General features: G+C 43.2%; 1 protein-coding gene across 1 annotated transcript in view; it reads right to left on the bottom strand.

The window, feature by feature from the left end:
• Nucleotides 1-19464, bottom strand: part of CACNA1G (calcium channel, voltage-dependent, T type, alpha 1G subunit) — a 573869-nt gene that overhangs the window by 93509 nt on the left and 460896 nt on the right. The window contains exon 21 of the mRNA XM_015410725.1: nt 17428-17612. Coding sequence (XP_015266211.1) covers nt 17428-17612 — 185 coding nt within the window. The remainder of the gene's footprint in view (nt 1-17427; nt 17613-19464) is intronic.

The raw sequence follows: 19464 nt of genomic DNA, 5'->3' as shown, positions 1-19464 counted from the left end.
TCAACAGTGGGAGGGCTTCTAATGTCCTGGCCCCACTGGTGGACCTCCTGATGGCACTGTTATTTCTGGCCACTGTGTGACACAGAGTGTTGGACTGGATGGGCCTTTGGCCTGATCCAACATTGGCGTCTCTTATGTTCTTATGTTCTTATGTCTGTCTCGAGGTTAGTGATCACACCGTCGTGGTTGTCAAGGACATTGAGGTCCTTCTTGTATAGTTCTTCTGTGTATTCTTGCCATCTCTTCCTAACCTCTTCTGCTGTTAGGTCCCTACCGTTTTTGTCCTTTATCATGGCCATCTTTGCATGGAACGCTCCCTTGATTTCTCCAATTTTCTTGAAGAGATCTCTAGTCCTTCCCATTCTATTGTTTTCTTCTATTACTTTGCACTGTTCATTCAGGAAAGCCTCCTTATCTCTCCTTGCTGTTCTCTGGAAATCTGCATTCAGTTGGGTAAATCTTTCCTTTTCACCTTTGCCTTTCGCTTTCCTTCTTTCCTCTGCTATTTGTAAAGCCTCATCAGACAGCCACTTTGCTTTCTTGCATTTCTTTTTTCTTTGGGATGGTGCTGATTGCTGCCTCCTGTACAATGTCATGAACCTCTGTCCATAGTTCTTCAGGCACTCTATCTATCATATCTAGACCCTTGAATCTATTCTTCACCTCTACTGTATATTCATCAGGGATGTGATCTAGGTCAAACCTGAATGGCCTAGTGGTTTCCTGAACTTTCTTCAGTTTAAGCCTGAATTTTGCAATGAGTAGCTCATGATATGAGCCACAGTCAGCTTCAGTTCTTGTTTTTACTGACTGTATGGAGCTTCTCCATCTTTGACTGCAAATGATACAATCAATTTGATTTTAGTGTTGCCCATTTGGTGATGTCCATGTGTAGAGCTGTCTCTTAGGTTTTTGGAAGAGGTTGTTCGCTATGACCAGAGTCTCTTGACAAAACTCTGTTAGCCTTTGCCCAGCTTACTTTTGTTCTCCAAGGCCAAACTTGTCCATTATTCCAGTTACCTTTTGACTTCCTACTTTACCATTCCACTCCCCTATGATGATAATGACATCTCTTTTTTTGGTGTTAGTTCTAGGAGGTGTTGTAGGTCTTCATAGAACCGGTCCACTTCAGCCTCTTCTGCGTCAGTGGTTGGGGCATAGACTTGGATTACTGTGATGTTGAATGGTTTGCCTTGGATTAGGACCCAGATCATTCTGTCATTTTTGAGACTGTATCCCATTACTGCCTTTCTCACTCTCTTGTTGACTATAAAGGCCACACCATTTTTTCTACAGGATTCTTGACCACAGTAGTAGATATAATGTTCTTCTGAGTTAAATTCACCCATTCCTGTCCACTTTAGTTCATTGATTCCCAAGATGTCAATGTTCAGTCTTGCCATCTCATTTTTGACCACGTCAAGCTTACTTTGATTCATAGATCTTACATTCCAGTTTCCTATGCAGTATTGTTCTTTGCAGCATCGGACTTTCCTTTCACCATCAGACACATCCACAGCAGAATGTGCTTTCTTCTCTTTCTGTGGTTACTTGTACTTGCCCTCTATTCTTCCTCAGTAGTATATTGGACACCTTCTGACTTGAGGGGCTCATTTTCTGGTGTCATATCTTTTAGCCTTTTGTTACTGTCCATGGGGTTTTCTTGGCAAAGATACTGGAGCGGGTTGCCATTTCCTTCTTCAGTGGATTACATTTGAGTTCTCCGCTGTGGCCTGTCCATCTTGGGCGGCCTTCCATGGCATAGCCTGCAGCCTCATCAAACCACGCAAGCCCCGTCAAGGCTGGGGCACCCCCAAAACACACTGTAATGAAGGAAAGTGATATATGAAGGTTTTTATAAAGGTATTAATAATAGCCTGCAATTTTGAATTCACTACAATCTTTCTTCTCATTTTCCTCTAAGTCCAGGGTCAGTAGAATCTGCATTTTTGTAGTTGCACATTGTTGAATAATTCAGGAAGTTTCACAGAATCTGGCAGATGTTGACAGTTTTACAAAATTCTTGAAGAATCTTGTCTACAGAAAGGTTACACAGTTTTTGCTAAGCAACAAGACCTGGCAGCTATCAAGAACTATGATGATAACCTACATTCATTCCATTATGGAGCTCCATACTTCCATTGTTCCAAATATTCCACCCTATTGTCCACCAGAACTGCCATTCTTGCAAAAGAAGAGGAAATGTCTGTTTTAGAACAATGCACATTAAGGACATTAGTCTGTTGCTCTCTGATTTCAGAAAACTGAAACTTAGATATATTTTTTTTAATAGTGAATTCATAGTTGCCTCACAGTGCCTCTACTTATGTCCCTTCTTTCTGTTCAACTTTTTAAAAAATGCAGCAGTTAACTCCAGTAGAGTTCTCATGCAGATTCTGTATTGCTTTTTTGAGAAATTAAATTATATCCTGTTTGATCTCATAGACAACACTCTCAGCTGTTGTAAAACAGAGTTTGGCACTATATTACCTCACATAATTCATCAGATGTGGTCCCTTCTGCCCCTTGGACAATGGTTCACTTCTTCCAGAATAGATTGTTTTAATTTAACTCACTGTCACTTGTAGTGTTAACGTCCTGATTGGGATTTCTGCACCTCGGGGGGAGGGGGTGTGTCTTTGCCTATTCTGCTGTTTGTCAAGGCTTCAGCGGTATATTTCTATATTTAAATACACCAATCTGAATTCTCATCAGAGCTGAAATGAATATAGCGTTATTTCAGTTCCCTGTCATCATTTGCATTCCCAACTCCTCTTGACAAATACTTTCATTTCCAGTGAGCCCCCAGAGAGGGTTCCTTAATTTAATTGTGGCATCTGTTGAAAACTCATCGCTTGGAGTTCTGTGTCCTAACACTATATCTTCTAAATATGTAACAGTACCAGTCAAGTGATATTTATATTTTGGGTACATTTTTCTTTTGGGTTTATTTCTTTAATTATTTATCGGCTGTTCTTACAGTAAATGTCCATTGCAACTTCTCTTTTCAGATCTCTACCTCAGATATGACTGTACAGACATATCTGGGCAATACTAATCAATCTGAATTTTTACTGCTCATTCAGTCTCAAGCGCTTCCTATACAAGTTCCTCTGTTTTTTTTTGCATTAAACAAGACTAATATTCCAGTTCCATACAAACAATAACAAATGGGGATTAGAAGCCCCTCCATTCAATGGTGTTCAGTGAAAGTGTATATATTTGTCAGGCACTGATTTCTGTGTAGGGTTGCCAGGTCCCCTCCTCCCTCCAGTGGAGGTATTTTCGGGGGGCATTCTGGGGTGGGCAGGGATGCCCCCAACCCTGACCACCCACCCAGCCACCCCTCTCCCTCCCCTCCTGCCAGATTTAAGGGGCTTCAGCTGATTGGCCACATGGTCCTTGCTGATCAGCTGAAGCCCTTTAAATCTGGCAGGAGGGGGGAAAGAGGGGTGGCCAGGTGGGTGGTCACACCTGGGGGTGGGGCTTGGGGGCAGGGCTTCCCCACTGGCCAGCTGGCCGGGGGCAGATTGGAGCCCCAAAAAGCGGGGGAACCCCCACCCGGACCTGGAGACTGGCAACCCTACTCGTGAGCTGGAGTCCAGAGCCGGTGCACTCTCCAGCATCCTTTCTTCACTAAGGGTTGGGCCTCAGTTTAGGGAGATGAGGGGGGTTCAGCTGCACTCTGAGCTCTCTCTCTCTGGCCTTGTGCCAGTCCTTTGGCTGTTAAGGCGTGGCCTGCCTGGCCCTTCCTCCTCAGCTGTCCTTGGGCCAGCCTAACAAAGGATTGTCTGGGGTCAGGCTGACCCTGGACTCCCCAATTCCTCAGGAGCAGACTGACAATGATTGAAGGGAATCTGGGCCAACAACCTCCCTGGCTGCCCCCCTCCTGCCCAGCCCTCCTGAGGTTTTAAGTGGCTGCTCTGGTGGCCTGCATAGGCCCCAAGAGGCCCAAGCTGCTACTGGCCTCTGGCCTGTTCCTGGGTGCAGGCTGCTTGCCTGAACCCTGCCTCCCTTCAGAGGTGCATGCCAGGCCTGCTGGGCTCTGACACTGCTGCTAGCACATTGCTGGGCATGGCCTTTCCCTTGCTCCTTCCTCTGCAGCCCCTAGTCAGGCTGTCTGGGTCATTGGTGCCTAGGTGAGGCTGTCCCCAAACAGAGTCCACTCTGAAGCAGGTGAGTGCAGGGGTGGGGCTGCTGCCCCCTGACACTATTTGACTCCTTTGTTACCCTGAATAAAAGTGCAGTTTTTGTGATAAAGGCACATGCAAAGCCCCTTCATGCTAACTCAGTACATGGATAAGAGCATATTTCCATTTCACCCCCCCCCCACCAGCAAATCACTGCTTTTAAACTGACTTGGTCTTGACCTTACTACCTTCATTCTCCCCTATTTTTTTACAACTGCCCTTTGACTAACTGAGGCAGCCATGATTGGGAGCTCTCATACTCATCAGTGACCTTCAATGATGCAGCATCTCTCTTTAATATAGCAGAAAATTTCATAACTGTAGATTAGATTATACTGCAGCAGTTAGGGAGGAGCAATCGATAGGCAAGACAGATACATGGAGGAAAACAAAGCAGCCCGAGTCACTGCATTGCCTTGCCAAGGACAAGGCTTACCAAGGGCAGAGTCGTACCAAAAGAACTAAGCACAGAAGTTTGTTTGCTTTGTGAAAACCACCAAGTCATTTAAGGCCAAGCTCCATTCTTAAACAGTTTGCCCAAAATAAGCACAGGCAGAGCCAGCTCTGGTGCACAAAAATCTGCAATAACATCCCACAAGTTTTTGAGGTTGTCTACCTTCTCAGCAGTGTTGCCAGTACTGGCAGCGATAACACAATTGGAAAGTTGAGTGCCAAAACAGACAAGATGCTGGAAGATCCATTAACAGATATCAGTGATCCCCCCCCCCCAAAAAAAAGGAAAATAGCAGCAGTCTGGGGTCAAATTAAGGCTATGGTGTCAGGGAAAGATGGGCTGAACTCTTCTCCTCTATAAAATTTTGTGAATTTAAAACAACCCTCCCCCCCCAAAGTTATTGCTTTTATTAGCCCAGATGCATGGGTGGAGGGACAAAAAATAGAGAGTGCCTATATCCTAGAACAAAAAACAGCCCAGAGGAAGGGTGTGTGTGTTTTGATTGGCAAGACCATGGGAAGGGAAGGATTAACCTGTGTATGTGTGTGTGAGACATCTCCATTCTGAATCAGGATCAATTCAGCTCCTGTTTCCTTTTAAAGACACTGGGAAGATATTCACTGATTTCCCAGCATCCTGTATATTTTGGCCCTGAGAGGGCAGAGTAGCTAACAGAGTACGTTTGTGGAATATACAGTGTTCTAGACCTCCCCTCACCTCCCACAGTGCTTAACCAAACTATAACCCCCCCTTTAACTTATAAGCACTCACAATGAAAATGTAATACTTTCCCCTGTTTTAGGGAACCATCAGCACCTTGGTGATGCCAGTAGCCCTTATTCCAATCTTCACCCTCACCTTAGATACATTTACACATAGCAACCAACACACCTCCTGCTACAAAAAGGGGCAAACACAGCTAGGCTCACCAAGCCTGGTAAGTAAAGACTCGAGAATGACTATCAATATATGGAAATGAGCAACAGCCCACATGGCTTCTCTTTGTCCACCATGTGGTGGACTATGTTGGTAATGTTAGCCAAATTGCCTTAATTTATTAATAAATGTGGGGAATTATGAGTATCAAATGGCAATAGGTATTAAATATAGGATCAGAACCTGTGTATATGGGAGTTAGAGTTCCCAGGAACCAGGAATAGACACTGAGGCTGTATAGTTAACATAGTGATTTCTTTACTAAAGGTTCTTCAAGCATACAAACAAAGATCAAGCATTCACACACACAATACCGAGCTAAGAGTATAGGCTTGAAAGGATAGAAACATTTGCATGAGCAGGATTGTTGTTGGTGGGGTAATACTTTACCTGTCCAATGAGATGCTTGGATCATGCAGCAAAAAATGGGATACAATGAGGGGGAAGGGATCGTGAGTTGACCAGCAACACACATGGACTGATTCCAAACAGGCCTAGATTTGGAACCTACAAGATAGGGTGGGAGTAGGATAGGCAAGAGCAAGAGAGAGAGCAATGGCATAAAGCTCTTCTGTTATACCCAAAAATATGACCTGAGGCAGGGATGCTTTGGTCACCTGGTCCCCAGGAGATATTAAGAAAATTTAAACTGTGAATGGGACAGAAAAGGGATTAAAGGTTGAGCAATTGCAGGTAATGGCTTGGCTAGGAGTGACCCCTCTTAGGAGAATGGGGAAGACAAATGAGGAAAGGAAGAGAACTAATCGGGTTGCAGGACTGTTACTAATGATTAACGACCAGACAGAGGTCGATTCGGGGGAATCGTGGGGGATCGCCGTTCCCCGGGTGAGGTGCGCACGATGAAGCCCCACCCCCTGCTTCCGGCCGCCCCACTTCTGGTCCTCATTCAGCCAGGAGGAGGCAGGAGAAGAGGGAGGGTAAGTTGCTTCCTCCCCGCCTCTCCCCACCCCTGCCTGCCTGGGGCCAGGGAGGGCCTTGGCGGGGCTTCCTTGCACTCCCGCCGGCCTTGCAGGTCCACCACCGGGCCCCTCATGGGGCTCAGCAGTGGAGCTGCAAGGCCGGCAGCGGCTGGGACCGTTGGGGGCGGGGGCCTTCACGGGGCTTCCTCGCCCTCCCGCCTGCCTTGCAGGTCCACCGCCAGGCCTTATGACACACTTCTGGTAATGGCAGGGGGTGTGGCCTTATGACACACTTCCGGTGATGTCAGGGTGTGTGGCGTATGCTAATGAGTTATGCTAATGAGTTCCCCTAGCTCTTTTTCTACGAAACGACCCTTGTGACCAGATGTTTGACAGCTGCGTTATTGTGATGGGTGGCAGGAAGATGGCTTGCTGCTGTCTTCATCGGGCACATCCTTTTCTCTTAGGCTGGAGAGTAATGTGTGTTTCTTCTGGTGATGTTAATATATGTGTCTGTGTGGGGGGGGGAATGCCTGCTTAATGGAGAAGGGAGTTTTTCATGGTGTCTGTGCAGGAACATCTTGTCCTTTTTGCAGAGCATGGCTTCCCTCAGTGATCTGCTGCTGTTTCTGGGTGCATGGAGGTCAGGGCTGCTTGTCTGCATCATAGCACTGGCATGGTGGCAAAGCTGCAAGTAAGAGGCTTCTGTAGTCCAGTATCAGGGCACTCCTCTGGGGCTACAGTTCTGTCCATTGCCCTGACACACTCTTTTCACAGTTCAGCAAAGCAGTCATATTTAAGAGTCTAATAATGCCATTTGAAGTGGCTGCATGGCAACAGTAAGTAAATAAAAATGGTCAGGTGCAGTTGCCTTTTCCCATGAGTACAGCACAAGTGTAAACATTTTGTAAAAGCACAGGCTTGAAGCATTATTGGAAATTTTACAATGCAATCCTAAGAACACATTCCTAGGAATATGCCCCATTAAATATACCTGAACAAGATTCTTGGTAGAGATGCTTAGGTTTCCTTGTGCCACAGCACCCTCACTCAATCCACCCAAGACCTATCAGGAGCTCTATTACAGTCTACACCATGAAGCAGCCATGTGGACATGAAAATGTCAGATATCACATTGGACCTTTCGTCTGCCTATCCTTCATCCCACTCTTCTGGCTGCAGGCAGAAGGGTGCATCACAAGTGGGAAAAGTTTTCTATACAGATGCCTGTTCCCTTGATTGTCAGATACAATAAGTACCTCCCCCCATGTGCTCTGCAATGAACATACTGAGCTTCTATATGTCAATAGCTCTTTTCATGATCATCAGTAAGAAAGCATTCCTGTTTATGATATAGGATTATGGAGTCACAGAGTCACTTCAGCCCCCAGTGAAAGAGAGGCAGCCTCATATTTGACCCTGTCTTACAAGGAGAGATGAGCAGCAAATCCCGCCCCCGGTGGGAGTCTTCAAAAAAACCCCAACAACCTAGGATTCCACAGCTCAAGGTAAGTTATGTGTAATTTTATTATCATCAATATAACTAATTATCAACAAGGCCCAGTCTGTGGATATTTAAACCCAGAAATAAGAGCCAGGAACAGACAAGACAGATCTTTCTACAAATCAGAGAAAAGCTCCAGGTATGAGAAAAATCTGAAAACTAAACAAACAAACAAACAAAATACACCAGGGGTTAAATCCCTTCAAAATAATAGAAGTAGTGTGTTTGCCTTTAAGAAACAAGTGCTCTCTAAGTAGCCACTGAGAGGATTGCTAAGCAACCACAACAATACTGCCAGCCTTCAAACCTTGGTTTCTGTGAGTAAAAGGCAGAGAGAATGGGGCAGGCCCATTTCTAGGGCAATTTTGCCTTCCCGGTTCACCACTGCTCCCCCGGGGCCAGGCCTGGCAAGAACCATCAGGTATTTCACTATCACATGATTTGCACAACTCACCCAGACCTAGTGGTGACCACCTGGCAACTTTTACTATTCGGCAGCAGTCACTTCATGAAAACCAGTGTGATATAGTGATAAAAATATTAGACTAGAAAGTCCCAGGTTTGAATTCCCACTCTGCTATGAATGCGTGACGTTGGGCCAGTCACTCACGCTCAGTGTAACCTACCTCACAGGGGTTTTTTTGAGGATAAAATGGAGGAGAGGAGAAGGATACAAGTTCCTTTGGGTCTCCATTGGGAAGAAAGGCAGGGTATAAATGGATTAAATAAACAAAAAATAAAGCTGAAAATTGGGAGGCAGGAAAGGTTGGTGGATGGGAAGGAGAGAATTAAGCCAGGAAAGTGGAAAGGATACGGGGGCTGCCAGGAAGAGAGAAAGAGGAAATAATTTGTGTATGGGGGAAATGAGGTGCCCTCCAATACGTTCTTGTGGGTTTCCATTTGTTTTCAGACACAATCATAGGTAATGGTTCTAGTTTCTTTCATTGAGGTAATTTTCTCTTTGCTTCAAGACCTTTACTTTATAACATCTCCTACGATGACTTCTCCCCTCTCCCCCTTTCTCCTTACAACAGCTAAGAGTTATACCTCCATGTGCAGGACTGGTGCCTTCCCCAGGCCCTAGTTTCCTGTTTCTGTGAGGGCAGATCCTGGTAGAATACCAAGGCCAACCTTTTCTGGGCTTCTGCCTGAGGCTCCTTTCCTTTGAAGCCCCACTCACTACAGGTGGAGCAGCTTTGGATTTACCTTCAGCTACCTCTGTTCACTTTTAACTGGAGGCAAGTCTCTCGTCAAGCACCTGAGTAGTTCTGTTGATGGAATGACTCACACTTAATTCTATGAGTGACCATCAGCATCTGCCAAACAGTATGCATATTCCTAACTACTGGAAATACCCTAACTAGAGTAGAGTTTTGATTTCTCTTCCACTGTCTTTCACTAAATAATCAGGCTCATACAGCTAGGGACAATAATAGAAATCACACTTCTCCATCTCCATTATTTTTCCTGAACAACTAATAGCAAGAAATTACACAGAGGACTGCTTTACTGCAAGTCAATAATAGAAAGCTGGATTATCTTCTTTCATTTTTTTTTTTAAAGAAGCAGATGCGATAATCTTTATATAACTTCTCAAGCAACGAAACACATATTGCTAATACTGGTTTCTAATTGCAGTGGCCTAATTTAGGGAAAGGTTATTACATGTGTGGGCCCTTGCTTTGCACAGTAAAAAAATTGTATAGCCGTGACCAATCTTAATGATGCCAAAAGGACACCCCATCCTGAAAAGGTAGGGTTTGCTGCATTAGTTAAAATTGGCTTGAACAACATGGGCTGCACAAGCAGCACACCATGAATAGCAGTGTCCATACAGTCTGCATCTTTAATAGAGGTATGCATTTTCATAATAATCAATCATGATCCAATTTAAATCATACCAATTTTTGAATGTAGTTCATATACTTTCCAAAATATTTCATCATTGTGCTTGCTAAGTAGGGGGAAAGCTTTGCTTGTACTAGCTGGCAGATAAGCATGCTTGTATAGATGCGGGTGAGGCAAAAACCCAATTTTTGTCTCTCCTGTAGATGACCAGCCCATGCAGCAGATGATACAGGTAAATGCTTTGCCTGTGCTGTATAAACTGATAAGCAGGCACAGCAGCAGAGATTGGGTGGGGGGAACAAAGGGAAAGGTCAAACCATGGGAGAAAATGGGGAAGGTCCTGACAGGGAAGGAAATGGGAACTAGCCTACTAGTTTGCTAATAGCAGCTGACTGCCCTCTGGGCTGAGTTTCTTTTCTCCTGTCCTTGCAGGTATGTAAGACTGGGTGTAGGTCAAGGCATGAGCCCTGGCTTTTGACCCTCGGCTATTATCCTGTGGCTCACAGCCTGGGACCTGTATTAGCCAGCCCAGTGAATCAGGATCTGCCCAGAATATACTTTTGTTTCTTTGGTTTTTGTTTGCTTATTTAAATTATATTGTGCAAATTGGCAGCCCTGAATTTTAGAAATTTCTATAAGCCACTTTGGGTCTTTTTGGAAGCAAAATGGCATATAAATACCCTAGATAAATAACAATATATTTAATAGGTTCTCTGAATTCCCAAGTTTCATTTTACAAGGAGTAAGTCCCATACTGTTCATTGCAGACATATGCCTTTTCTTAATACTGAGAATTCAAGGAACCTGTTATCCATATTGTTATAACATGACAGTAATATAATGGTATTCAGATACTGATTTTTAAAAAGCCCCTTGGTAGTGCTGGGAGGAAATGACTGCTATGAAGAAAATGGCTGCCTGGTGGGCAGGACTAGGAAGATCAAAAGAATCAGTCCAGGACAATCACTAGAACTCTCTGACCTAGAAGGAGCATGAAAGCTTCCAGATCAGGCTAGACCATTGCTTGGATACCTACTGATAATCAGTTTGGATGTCGTATGAAATCATGGCTTAATTAACTATCTTCTGTGTAATTGTCTGACCGCAGGCCACTCAAATAACTATGGTCAGTTAAAGTATGTCAAACCAAGATCTGAAACCTTATTTTGAAGATGGCTTATTAACTGCAGTTAGTCAACTATGGTTTTGTGGGATGTATGAACATAGACAGCGGGTTTTTCCTCATTCCCAATTTCCTCCCTTTTAAGTTCCTGGTTTGTTGTGTGTGTGGGGAGTGTTGTTGTTCCGTGTGTGTTTTGCTCCCTCTAGTGGTAGAATCGATATAATTCCAGCATAAAAACCTGCAGTTTAAATCCGCAGCAAGAGATGCCAGAAATACACTGTTGTAATATTGAATCGACCACTAGAGGGAGCAAAATGCACACGGAACAATCCCCCCCCCCCCCAAGGAAACAGGAACTTAAAAGTGAGGAAAATAAAAATGCGGAAAAGCCCAGTGGCTTGTTCCCAAATGCCGCATATATGAGTTCTCTGTGGTGTCTGTGGGGGGTGGGGTAGTGTGAGGACTATCATTTGTCAAGGCAAGCCAGGATCTTAATGATTATCTAGGAGTCAAATCCTAGCTTTACAAACTAACCAGTTAATATTAACAATGCTTTTGTATCATGTGCAAACTGAGTCACTGTATCTGGCTATCTGGCTTATGAATTATTTTTCCCCAACTCTCACTTACATCCAGTACTGAGATCTGGTATATTTTAAGATCCAATAAGATCATAACTTTTAATTCTCTCTTTCTCCTGCTTCCTTCCTCTCACTTCATTGTCTGCTATCTTACATACTTGGCCAGAACCACCACTACGGTACCTACCAAAAAAGTCCATTTTCTGAAGCAGACTCCAGCATGAAAAATATTCATATGCAGACTTTGCATAACATAATATAATCTGCATAATTTATTCTAAGCACTGAAACCCCACTTGGATATTTTGGTGCAAAGTACACACAGCTTGGGCTTTAAACCTCTCTGGAATTTCTTCAACTTCAATGCTAATGCAGTTCTCATGTCTGGAGGTAACAAAAATGTTAGGACTTTTTACAGAAAGCAAATCTCTAATCACTGAAATGTGGCAAAATGTTTACGCTGAAGGGCCCCAGGGAACATTAATGCTAAATGGAAGGATTCTCACCGATTCAAGGTAGAACCTGAAGAACTGACAGTGAAAGCAGTGTTCGCATTTCCAGAATATTATCGCTAACTCCAACAGGGCAGCCTTAGCTAACCTCTAATCTTTTGTATATTGGCACACTGATATCTCTCCAGCTGCCACCCCCACAGTCTCCCATCCATCGTACTGTCAATTTAGAGCTAAGAAGTTTGGTTAATTTGAACCTTTCAAAAGTCCCAGCCTGGGACCCACCTGAGGCGGCAGTAAGAGTAGGCAGGTATATAACAAATGAGGGGAATTGAAGTTAGGATGTGTTTTCCCTCCTGAAAAGCATTTTTAAAAAACCCTTCAGTCCCCCCGAGTCCTTCCTACTTCTGCTGGCCTCAGCAATCCCATTTCCTTCTGCTAAACGACTACCACGCAAACAGCTCCAAAGCCACTGTCAGTTTCATCTCTGCTGGAACACATTTGCCCGCTTTAGGCCTTCTAGTCTGATCAGAGCACTTGTAGCAAAGTGGGAATTTCAGATTTGCCTTCAATACTCAGAGAAATAATAATATGATAGAAAAAGAGCCACAAAACAACTCTTGTATCCTTGTGCTGCGAGGAGTGAATAATTCATGCACCTATTTTGGAAGCTGAAGCCTTCTCTTGTATTTGATCCCAGACTGGATGCAGAAGGGAGAAACATTTTGCCTGCAAGTAATTCACACATACGAGGACTGGTGAGTGCTGTCCCACTGAGACCACCTCAAGCAGTTCTCTATGAAAAGGTTCCAGAATTTCCCCCCCTTCCCTTCAAAGTCTTTTCAGACAGGTTTGTTATGCTGTCACTACAGACCTTAATAATCTCTTTCACACCCAATCATCAGCCCTGGTTTCTACAGAAAGAAGAGTGTCAGTTGTTCCAACTGGCTTGATCACAAATCTGGCTCTTGGCATGAGGAAAATGGCTTTCCTAAAGTCATTCTTGATATCCCAGCCCTTTATTTTACCACACGGAAAAGGTAGCAGTTCTTCACTAGAATTACACGCATCTGTTTTGGAAGCTGAAGCTTGGACAAAATAATGTTTGGCCTCAAGCAGGGTATGAATAGAATCATACAATCATGAGGCAGCAACTTTGTGGAAACTCAGCAGGTGTGGTTATGGTCAGTGCCAGGATGGCAGACGGTCTGGGAGCCCTATGTATCCTGCCTTGAGTTTCATAAATACCCTCTAGGAGAAAAAAAGTATTGCTGGGAAGGGCTGTAGAAGTTGGATTTTTAGGCTTAAGCCTGATAGATATGAATCTATATCCAAATTCAAGAGCAGCTCAGCTGTTAAGATCGGAAACAGCTGAGTTGTGGGGGCAGTCTGCTTCTACAGCACAGCTGTTTAAAGGGGCTTTCTTGGCCCTTTAAACAGCTGAGCCACGCTGTTTGGTCCATATGACTCTTTGGTCCATATGGCTCAGCTGTTTCTGAACTAAACAGCTGAGCCAGTGGGGCAGCCTGCTCCTGTGACTCAGTTGTTTAGATCGGAAACAGCTGAGACGCGGGGGCAGCCTGCTTCCATAGCTCAGATGTTTAGAGCCTGAAACAACTGAGTCACAGGCGCAGGCTGCCCCCATGGCTCAACAGTATTGGCACGAACCCAGTTCAGTTCATATGCAAGCCGACTGGGTTCGTGGGGTTCATGGTTCAGTTTGTGGTTCACCCATGAACTATGAACCAAACCACATTTTTGTGGTTCATGCCCATCCCTAGCAAATAGACCTCATTCTACAGATTTGTTTCCAGTGACAATATTAAAATAATAGAATTAAACGTACACTTTTGAAAATGACTGCTCCTATGATCTTATGCCAACTTAGGCAGTAAATAACAATAAACAGGATCAATTAGTTCATACTCAAATAAATAACTTTAAAATCAGAAACAATCAGAGACCTCTATGCAAAAAGAAAGAATCATTACGAATTATGTATCACCAACATCTGTTTTGTAAGCATGCACGTACACATAAAGTCATCATTTAAAACTACGTATTTATATATATATACTATTATAATCACATACTTGAGCTAATGTAAATGCATTTGTACAAAAATGATTTGTTAATTGCAAAACTACATTCTAAATGAACTATCATAGTGATTCAGTCAAAACATTATTAACACACAAGCCGCATTCAGATGGGGAACACGGTGTTACAATCAGCTTCAAATGCCTGGAAAGCTTCTCATAGAAGCATCTGTCCACACAGTCAGAGAAGTGTCAATTATATTATTTATTTTATATATTTCAACCCTGTTTAATTGCTTTCTTCCTCAGTTGGATGGCATAAATACTTACTAGCATACCTCACACTTGCAATTTCAAACCTGCATCAGCGAACAGTGACAAGTTCAGATCAATGGTTTCCACCTCTTTGCATTTCCAAACAAGACTCTCTGGGGTACCTAACCTCCTAGTGGACCCTGGAAGTCTCTAGGGAACCACTGCATCCGGCTGACAACTGATATCACTTGCCCTACATACACACACGACCTCAAGATACAGCCTCAATGGTTTACCATACCAGGGCAAAAAAGACAGCTCTCACCAAGCAAACACACTGATGCTAAATGCTGAAAGGCCACAGCCAGGACACTCACCTGGAGCCTCTTTCTAGAGCTTGTTGTATTTCTTCACACAATGTACCCTACTCCCAGTATATTATAAGTGGTTGCACACCTGGATTGTTCATGTATGAATTGGACCTCTGTATAAACTCTTTTGCACACTTGAAAGAAACTGCACATAACTAAAGGTAGAGGGGCTTACGTCATTTTTGGATACATCTTGGCTCATGAATGTGGCCTGTTTGTAGCAGAGTAACATGTGTCCTGGGAGCTCAACAGATTTCAGAGATAGAATTTTCACACTGCAGGACCTTTTATGGATGAAGTGGTAGGTGGGCTGACACATCAGGAACATGTCTAGGGCTGGGGCAGATCTACAATGAAACCAATGAATCTTAAACTTCAGGGTCCCTAATCCTGGAGGAGCCCTGAAGCAACTTTTTTAATGAGTATTTTAATGAGTATTAAAATAAGGCTATTTTAGTGACAGAATAATAAGCCAATGGGTTGAAGTACCTAATATTAACCTTAGAATATGCTCTAATACCCATTTCACATGGTCAAATTTCAGAATTTTCTCGGGGGCTTGCAACATCCGAACCCCCAGCTCTATGGACTTGCTGAACTCGTCAGAATCTATTCATACCCTACATTTTGGCATCTGGATCCTCAAATCCTTCATTGGTGCATGGCTTAATAGTTCTACAGCTCAGCCCTTAGCTAATCAGAACCATAAAAAGACATCTGAATTCTCAATTCAGGCCCTTTGGACCTTGTTGGAAGTTGCCCTATTGTTGCTGGTTGAGAAGGGCCCCCCATAACAGTTCAAACTTCATGGTTCCAAAAATGTAGGTCTAGGAATGGGCACAAACTGGTCTAGGGATGGGCACAAACCACATTTTTATGGTTCTGTTTATGGCTGCACCACAAACCCATATGAACTAGGAGGTTGGTTCATGAACCGAACCGGTTTGTATGGGTTTGTGAAGAAGAAAAAGAAGAGAAGGAGGAGGAGGAGATTGGATTTATATCCTGCCCTTCACTACCTGAAGGAGTTTTAGAATGGCTTACAATCTCCTTTCCCTTCCTCTCCCCACAACAGACACCCTGTGAGGTAGGTGGGGCTGAGAGAGCTCTTTCGAGAACTGCTCTTTCAAGAACAGCTCTGAAAGACCTTGTAACAGACCCAAGGTCACACCAGCAGCTGCATGTGGAGGAGTGGGGAATCAAACCTGGTTCTCTCAGATTAAAGTCGATGCTTCTAACCACTATACCAAACTGGCTCTTGCTTTCTGTTCCTTGAGAAAAGCTGTTTGGTTTAAATGGCTCTGCTCAGCTGTTTGGTTTAAATTGCTTAGAGCTGAACCCAAAAAAGCCCTTGTAAACAGCTGAGCCACACAGATAAAACGGCTCTGTATGGCTTAGCTGTTTAAATGAGCTTTTTTGGGCATCTAGTCTCTGTGGCTGGCTGCCAAAAAAAGCCCCTTTAAACAGCTGAGCCAAGCTGAACAGTTTGTTCTGCATGGCTCAGCTGTTTAAAGGGGCTTTCTTTGGCAGAGAGCAGTGTTCCCTCTAAGCTGAGTTAGTGTGAGCTAGATCAGTTTTTTAGCCTGTGGCTCACACGTTTTTGTCTTTGCTCAGGAAGGATGGCTCCTGAGCTAACTAATTCATGCAGTAGCCAAATCTCTTGCTCACAACTTTAATGTCAGTAGCTCACAAAGCAGAAGTTTTGCTCACAAGACTCCACAGCTTAGAGGGAGCATTTGCAGAGAGCCCCGGGGACCGGCTGCCCAAGAAAGTCCTTTCAAACAGCTGAGCACAGGAACAGTTTAAAGGGGCTGCCCGCCCAAGAAAGCCCCTTTAAACAGCTGAGCCACCCAAGCAGGCTCAGCTGTTGAGAGGCCGAAACAGCTGAGTCGTGGGAGCAGGCAGCCCCCATGCTCAGCTGTTTCTGATGTAAACAGGTTGTGAACCATGAACCAGAAAAAAATTAATCAACAACAAAGGTTTGTGAGCAGGTTTGTGCCCAAGCCTAGACATGTCAGGACCACATGGGCTTCAATTCTATTCAGTTCCTTCAGACCTCCTCCTCATGGGCTTAGATCCAGCAGAGCATTTCTGTGAGTGGAACAATTTCTCACCTCTTTCTCACCTCTCCCTCCTGCTGCAGCCCAAAATGTCCTTCAAAATTCCAGGAGTAGCATTTTGGGGCATTTTGGGTTGCAGAAGGGAATGGAGGTGGGACAGTCATGCTGCAAGGGTGGAAATCCCTCTGCCCATGGAAATGCTCTGCAGGATACAAACAGAGAACTGGAAGTGGATCTCAACATACCTTGGAAATGTTTTCACTGATCTTGCAGAAGTTCTCCTTGGATAAACTGTGAAAAACTGAGTCACAAATAGGTACACATACATAAGAAAATACAGGAAAAAGCAAGAAAACGTATGTCCTGATCTTGTACAAATCAACTGTCAGTAAGACAATTTTTATTCATATGAATGCCAGGAACATAAGCAGCAATTGCTGGAACCAAAGGCTGTTGAATATGCTGTCCCAAGGTGGTTTACGTGATTCCAATGCTTCTCTCAAGGCCTATGGAGTTTCAAAGAGTCCTGCAGGGACAGATTTCTTTTTTAAATTCAGAAACAATATAAATGTATTCCTCTACCCATCGTTTTTTCAAGATCACTTCTGTTTCTTTCCATTACACAACTGATTAATCATTACACACTCGATTGTATCACTCGATCATCCTGTATAGCCCCTTGTGGTTTCCCTACCTTAATGGTCGGAGAGTTCGCAGCAGCCTCAAGACTCTTAGCATTCCAAGAATTTTTGTGCCGCTGTCAGAAACCATTGAAACCAGGATGTCAATAATGGAGATGAGAACCAGCACTCCATCCAGCATATTCCAACTGCTTCTCAGGTATGCCTTTTCACCAAAGCACAAGCCTAGTGCCACCACCTGCCAAGATGCCAAATTACACACAAAAAAAGAGGCGAATACGCTGGGTACCTGTTTTTATTGCATCATTTACAGATACGTGACTACAAATGCATTGGCCTCCCAGTTATAGCAACAGAACTATGCCAACCTTGTAATATGTTATACTGAAGGATCATAAAAATAACTCTGCTGAAACATCCCAGATTGTCCCGTTAACAGCTGATGTATTTTTAATGCAGCTAAACAATAATTGTGCAAAAGTGTCTGCAATAAAGTACACTGCATAAAAGGATGGCACACATGATTATTTTTATAGTTGACTGGAGACAGGAGATGCTGACCATATGTTAGCTCTGGCCACAAGGCTTGCAAATAAATTGCAGGTGAACCAGGAAGCCACAAGAACCAAGACAGAATGAAGTCTCTGAGATGACATTAACTACACAAAATAGGATGTTGAAATTATTTTTCAGCTTGCAGAGGGATGATCCTTCCACCAGGTCTTCAGTGAATATGACAATTTCAGCTAAACATGCACCCCCTTGACATCTTAAGCAAACAGGTTTGCATAGGAAGGGTACACAGCAGACATCAGTTGAGATCCTGAATCCTCACAGAAGTCATTTAATCCTCATAAGCTTGCATAAGATGGGAAAGCTGCTGCAGAAACCCTCCATTTAGCTAATCAAAAGGTCAAAGGTGAATTTACTGAATGATAAGACCTATCCCATTTCGCATGATCTATAAGCATGTGAAGAACATCGTAAAAAAGGAGAATAAGAGAAGACAAGGACATAAAAGGTCTTACAACCAAGGGCTTTACCTACAAGTACAGAGCATTTGCAGACGATGTAATGTTTTTGGTTGAAGAACCGATAAAGAACTTACCGTTGCTAATGGAAAAAATCAAAGAATTTGGTGACTTGGCAGGATTCTATGTTAACAAGAATAAATCAAAGGTGATGTGTAAAAATATGATGAGAGATAAAAAACAAGAACTGCAAGAGTTAATACAATGTGAAGTAGTTAAGTAAATATTTAGGTATTGAATTGACAATGAAGAATATAGATCTTTTTAAGAACAATTACGAAAAGCTGTGGGGCCAAATACAACAGGATATGAAGAAATGGGACACTTTAAATTTGTCACTATTGGGAAGAATATCGGTGGTCAAAATGAACGTTTTGCCTCGTTTGATGTTTTTATTTCAGACCATTCCGATAGTGAAAGAGACTAAGACTTTGAACTCGTGGCAGAAAGAAATATCTAAATTTGTCTGGGCCGGGAAGAAGCCAAGGATTAAAATGAAGATCCTATGCGATGCAAAAGAAAGAGGTGGATTTCAATTACCTAATATCAGACTTTACCATGATGTGGTGTGCCTAACCTGGCTAGAGCAATGGGTTAACTTGGACAATAAGAAACTGCTGGCACTTGAAGGGCATGATTGTAAGTTCGGATGGCATGCCTATTTGTGGAATGGGAAAACAAAAATGGACAAGCTTTTTAAACATCATTATATAAGAAGATCATTGTTTGAGATGTGGTCAAGGTACAAAAGATTTTTTTTTTTAAGAAAGACCACTATGGATAGTTTCAGCAGAAGTAATTAAACCATATTCGAGACATAAAGGTGAAGATTGGATACCGTATAGGGACATTTTTAAAATAGAAGGGAAAAGTTATGAGATAAAAAGTAGAGAAGAAATAGACTTTGAATATGATTGGCTAAATTATAGACAAATTTATGACTTATTCAAATCTGATAAAAGAGAGTTTGGGTTTAGGATAAAATACAATGAAATGGAAGGTGTGTGGGTGGAAAAAGGTAAAAAAATGATAGCTAAACTTTATAAGGTACTATTAAAG

Source organism: Gekko japonicus, unplaced genomic scaffold, assembly GCF_001447785.1.
Source record: "Gekko japonicus isolate JY-2015 unplaced genomic scaffold, Gekko_japonicus_V1.1 scaffold15, whole genome shotgun sequence".
NCBI lineage: Eukaryota > Metazoa > Chordata > Lepidosauria > Squamata > Gekkonidae > Gekko > Gekko japonicus.
This window is presented reverse-complemented; position numbering and strand designations above follow the sequence as displayed.